At 40.1% G+C, this 6,060-nt stretch overlaps 1 protein-coding gene across 1 annotated transcript; it reads left to right on the plus strand.

Moving 5' to 3' along the window:
* The first annotated feature begins 3,593 nt into the window (after nucleotides 1-3,593).
* On the plus strand, nucleotides 3,594-5,426 carry LOC309863757 (keratin, type II cytoskeletal 8). The gene has a single exon (XM_082728956.1). It carries the CDS (start codon nucleotides 3,686-3,688, stop codon nucleotides 5,153-5,155), a length of 1,470 nt encoding a protein of 489 aa, XP_082585082.1. The 5' UTR covers nucleotides 3,594-3,685; the 3' UTR covers nucleotides 5,156-5,426.
* Nucleotides 5,427-6,060: the final 634 nt, after the last annotated feature.

Genomic DNA, 6,060 nt, shown 5'->3' on the forward strand with positions numbered 1-6,060 from the left:
TCTGCTGTTATGGGTAAAGGTCAGACCATATATTTTTCTGATATTTGGGTTTTTTTTTTCCTTTTTAAAGATTTTATTTATTTATTTGACAGAGAGATATTACAAGTAGGCAGAGAGGCAGATAGAGAGAGAGGTTGGGGGGAAGCAGGCTCCTTGTTGAGCAGAGAGCCTGATGCAGGCCTCGATCCCAGGACCCTGAGATCATGACCTGAGCTGAAGGCAGAGGCTTTAACCCACTGAGCCACCCAGGTACCCCTATTTTTCTGATATTTGGCTACAGTTGAGCAGCTACTTTGAAAAGTTTTCTGTCTTGCTAGGCTGCTCTTTCTCTTGTCGTTTTATTAAATGAGTAGGTCTTTCTTGGAGCTATTTTTTTGTCTGTGTCTGTTGGATTTTCCAGGTTTTTGTCCCTCCAAATCTGGAGAATATGAGACTAAAGGAAAATTCAGTAAATTCACCATCATTTGTTTGAATTTTATAGTCCCTAGCCAGTGTGATTTCTTTTTCTACATCTTTCAGAGTCATTTTATCTTATACATTCTTTTAGAGTCTCTCTCCACATATATGTATATGTGTATACACACACACACACACACACACACATACACACACACACTGAAGCCAAATATATACTATATACACATTAGTGGACACTAATATACATTATACTATTATATTACATATTATTATTAATATATATTAGTATCCAGGGTTTATATTGTCCAGGGTTTGTAGTTGTACTTAGTAGAATAAGAAAAATATCTCTACTTCATCTTGTTGGAAGCAGAAGTTGAATCATGAATTTTTGAATGTTGCATAACTAGTACAAAAAATTTTCTCAGAAACAAAAAAATTTCAATGACATTTGTATGTATATAATTATATCCATGTATTAAAGAGAGATTCATAGATTCATATAGGTATAGTCCTATTTCCTTAGAGATGCTCATAATTTGAAGACAATCAAGAATGTGAGTAACACTCTCCGTTTTTTACCTTTAGCTCCTACCTAGTTGTTGTTGTTTTTTCTTGGAATACAAATTTGTATTCTTTCGTTTGCTGCAATTTTTTTTTCATGCTTCTCTTTGGTACTTATGGTTGTTACTCTTCTTTAATTAGTGGTATCATCACTGCTGGTTACCTCAGAATCACTGCCCTCTCTTCTCTTGTTTCCAAGATCCCTCTTCCATCCTTTTTCTGATACTGAGCCTGCAGCTAAAGGGATAATATAACCCTCAGCTAAATATTGTCATTCTATCAGTCTTAGGAATTACTGTTATTAGGAGATTCTACTTATGTTGGACTTTAATTACCTTTTTGAAAGAATTAAGAGCATGTCCTAGAGCTATGCCAAAGAAATTTGAGTGGCATACTACATTCTCAACCCAAAAAATAGAGAATAAGAACTCCAAATTTTATGAAGGCAGGTATTATAACTCCCTGTCTTCCAGATAGACAATATTACTATTTAAGGCAAAAGAAAAAAGTGAAATTGACAACCTGCTATTTGTGTTTGTACACAGTTTACAACACAATTGTTGCCCTTTGCAGTTGATAGGTTACAATCTTGACACATACTCTTAAGTTCTGAATTGCAGTTAATTCATCAGTTGTTAACTAAAACGTATTTTTTTGTTTTAAATGCTAAAGTGAATAAAGAAAATTTGAAAGTGAAAAGTGAATGCCCATCCATCATTTTAATGGATTAAAAAAAGTGTGAGAATTACTAAATGAGTTCCACTAGTATAAATTGCTCATAGGGGAAATTGAATCATCAAAAGTAGAATTTGAAAACTTTAAGAACTGCTTAAAGAAATAAAGGATAAGGCTAAAATATCTCCATGTGTAAGAGATGCATATATACTCTTTTTCTAATTTTTTAACAAAAAAAAGGAAGCATGAACACATGTATTATTATAGAGTAAGGTATATTTTCCATAATAAATATTGGTAAATTCAAGCTGAAATTACTCCAGAGAAATAGAAATGTAAGTAGAAAATAACAGTATGCAATTTTCTCTAGCCTATTTTTTAGTGAAGAAACCCATGAATTTATATTCAAACTAATCTGAATAGCTCTATCAGGATTTTCAAGGTAAGACAAACTGGAGGAGGTTCTGAAATAATCTGCCTAGATATCATCAAAAGAGTTCTTTTATTTATTTAACATATTTTGGGTTTGACTATGTTATTTCTTTGAATGGAGAATAGACTACAATTTTTTTTTTATGTGTATCAGATGAGATGGAATCACAAGTGAAATCGAAGCTAAGATAGATCATAAGCCTTACTTCCCCAAGATTCTGTCACAGAATGGAGTGAAACTAGATTAGCAGGGTACTCCTTTCATAGTCCTAAGAAACTAGGGCATTAACTTTCATTGTGCATTCTGTAAGAATCTTTTCTGGCTAAGCAGCCTGTTAAGTCTCAAGGAAAGTCACTGAAGCTTGAATTTATGTGCAGATTTATACCATAACATTGGAGTGATACATAAACATATTCTATCATACTGTTAAATCAACCAATATTGTGAATTAATTGTATCCCACTGGAAGATTTACAATACAATTCAATGTACCATTAAAACCCCATTTCATTTGCTACAGACAAAATGCAGATATGACTTACAACCTAACAACTAATAGGACTTTAAAATACTATTATATATCATTCCAAATGTGAAATACATAACATCAGGCCTGATCTCCTATGCAGTAGACTTTTTCAGTGAATATGGATATAGGCATATTTTCTCTTGTCCTTCGTTTATGCAGAAAATCATTATCTTGAACAAATTTATTAAAATATATTAAATTTATATAAAATATAAATTTATATAAAATTTATTAAATTATTCTGAAACACCTTGTGTATTTTGACTTGCTCTTATGTTCCCTGGGCCTATTGCAGAAACATCACTTGTATTTTCTATTTTTACCATCAGTAGCTGTTTCTCATGTTAAATGGATGCAGCAAGAATGTTTATTATAGTTATATCTAACCAAATGTAATGTAGGTCTCTTTATAAAGTTCAAGAGAGAGTTTGCATTGAGATCTAAGTAAGTTACATGACTAAATATTATAAAATAATATGCATAATAAAAATTTATGATTTTTGAATGCATATTCTGTTCCAGACTCTGCAATTCATGCTTTACAAATATGAACTCATTTAATTCACTCAGCCAGTCTACAGGATAAGGATTATTATCTCCATTTTAGAGAAAAGAAAATTGTGATTTGGAAAGGCTGAATAACTGATCCAACAACAAAAAATAAATAAATTCCATAAAACACTAATATTTTGTTTTAAAATGGTGTATAATATGCATTTTATGGAAAAGAAAAACATTCTTTGTCTAATTTTCTGATACGATTTAGATCCTGACAATAGAGGACACTGGTCTACATTGGTGATTTGGCTCAGAAATATGTGTTTATACTGACACAAGTTTCAAAGACACAGGTGGTAGGGGGTGGATTCTGCTAAATTTAAGTGGATAATGGTGGTGTCTAGAATACTCTATGCACCTTATTTCCAAACACTGGATAAATAATAAGCCTTTATCTCTTCTTTAAGAATTTTTAAATTGAGCTACCTAGAAGCAGCTTCTCGGCCCCTTGTAGAACCTCTGTCAGGTTCAGCCTACTCGCCTCTACTCCAGCCTCCACTCCGGCCTCCACCATGTCCGTCAGGGTGACCCAGAAGTCCTACAAGGTGTCCACCTCCGGCCCCCGGGCCTTCAGCAGCCGCTCCTACACCAGCGGGCCTGGCTCCCGCATCAGCTCGTCCGCCTTCTCCCGGGTGGGCGGCAGCTTCCGGGGGGGCCTGAACAGCAGCATGAGTGTGGTCGGGGGCTACGGCGGCTGGGCCGGGGGTATGGGGGGCATCACGGCCGTCTCAGTGAACCAGAGCCTGCTGAGCCCCCTTAAGCTGGAAGTGGATCCCAACATCCAAGCTGTGCGCACCCAGGAGAAGGAGCAGATCAAGACCCTCAACAACAAATTTGCCTCCTTCATCGACAAGGTGAGGCACCTGGAGCAGCAGAACAAAGTTCTGGAGACCAAGTGGAGCCTCCTACAGCAGCAGAAGACCGCGCGGAGCAACATAGACAACATGTTCGAGAGCTACATCAGCAACCTCCGGCGGCAGCTGGACACCCTGGGCCAGGAGAAGCTGAAGCTGGAGGTGGAGCTTGGCAACATGCAGGGGCTGGTGGAGGACTTCAAGAATAAATATGAGGAGGAGATCAAAGAGCGTGCAGACATGGAGAATGAATTTGTCCTCATCAAGAAGGATGTGGACGAAGCTTATATGAACAAGGTAGAACTCGAGTCCCGCCTGGAAGGGCTGACCGACGAGATCAACTTCTTAAGGCAGCTGTATGAAGAGGAGATCCGTGAGCTGCAGTCCCAGATCTCGGACACGTCTGTGGTCCTATCCATGGACAACAGCCGCTCCCTGGACCTGGATGGCATCATCTCCGAGGTCAAGGCCCAGTATGAGGACATCGCCAACCGTAGCCGGGCTGAGGCTGAGACCATGTACCAGATCAAGTACGAGGAGCTGCAGACATTGGCTGGGAAGCATGGGGATGACCTCCGTCGCACGAAGACGGAGATTTCTGAGATGAATCGGAGCATCAGCCGACTCCAGGCTGAGATCGAGGCCCTCAAAAACCAGAGGGCTGCCCTGGAGGCTGCCATTGCCGATGCTGAGCAGCGCGGGGAGCTGGCCATTAAGGATGCCAATGGCAAGGTGGCTGAGCTGGAGGCCGCCCTGCAGAGAGCCAAGCAGGACATGGCCCGGCAGCTGCGCGAGTACCAGGAGCTCATGAACGTCAAGTTGGCCCTGGACATTGAGATTGCCACCTACCGCAAGCTGCTGGAGGGCGAGGAGAGCCGGCTGGAGTCTGGGATGCAGAACATGAGTATCCATACTAAGACCACCAGCGGCTTTTCAGGTGGCCTGAGCTCGACCTATGGGGCCCTCCCAAGCCCTAGCCTCAACTATGGCCTGAGCTCCTTTCAGTCCAGCTTTGGCCCCTCCGGGTCCTTCAGCCGTGGCAGCTCCTCCAAGGCTGTGGTGGTGAAGAAGATTGAGACCCGTGACGGGAAGCTGGTGTCTGAGTCGTCTGATGTCCTGTCCAAGTGAACAACCACTGTGGTCCCACCCAGCCTCCCTGCTCTCATGGCTGTCATAGAGCCTTTGGGGGAAGGAGCTGTGCAGGGAAGCATTGGGAACAGGAGACTCACCTAAGACTCACTCAGCCCCAGTCCTCAGCCTGCCTGTGGGGGCGGTTCTGCTGCCCTGGGAACCCCTTCTTGTCCATGCCTCCAACTAAAAGCCAATTTGAGTGTCTTGTCCCAAATAAAGTCTCAGCTGGCTCTGCCCAAAAAAAAAAAAAAAAAAAAAAAAAAAAGAATTTTTAAATTGACAAAATCTTGCATAGGAATGCAAATAATAGACCACAAGTGTCCTAAACGAGAGCATGGCTTAAAATATGCAAAGGAAAATACACTGTCTTAAGAAATGCGTATTATGAGGTGCCTGGGTGGCTCAATTGGTTAAGTGTCTGCCTGAGGCTCGGGTCATAATCTCAGGGTCCTGGGATCAAGCCCTGAATCAGGCTCCCTACTCAATGGAAAGTCTGCTTGTCTCTGTCCCTCTCCTTCAGTCCCTCTCCCCTGCTTAGGCTGTGTCTCTGTCTCCCTCACACTGACATAAATAAATAAAATCTTTTAAAAAAAAGAAAGAGAAAAAGAAAATGTGTATTATAAAAAAGCAAAGAAATTTTTAGAAAATATTTAAAGTAAGCAGGGACTCCAAACTAACATAAAAGATCAGAAGAAATGGACACAGAAAAAGAAGAGAAAGGAAACTAGGGGAGGGGAGAAATGTTAAAATGCAGTATCAAGATGTAAAATCTTCAGTGGTGGTAATAAAGGACAAAAAGTTTCACTAGATGTTTAATTCATTGGTGAACAAAGTAGTGTTTAAAAAGCTTTATATTGATTCAGAAATAAAGGAGAAAGCTATGATAATTCTAAGAGCAATGA

The sequence above is a fragment of the Mustela nivalis genome (assembly GCF_964662115.1).
Source record: "Mustela nivalis genome assembly, chromosome: 4".
NCBI classification, from domain to species: domain Eukaryota; kingdom Metazoa; phylum Chordata; class Mammalia; order Carnivora; family Mustelidae; genus Mustela; species Mustela nivalis.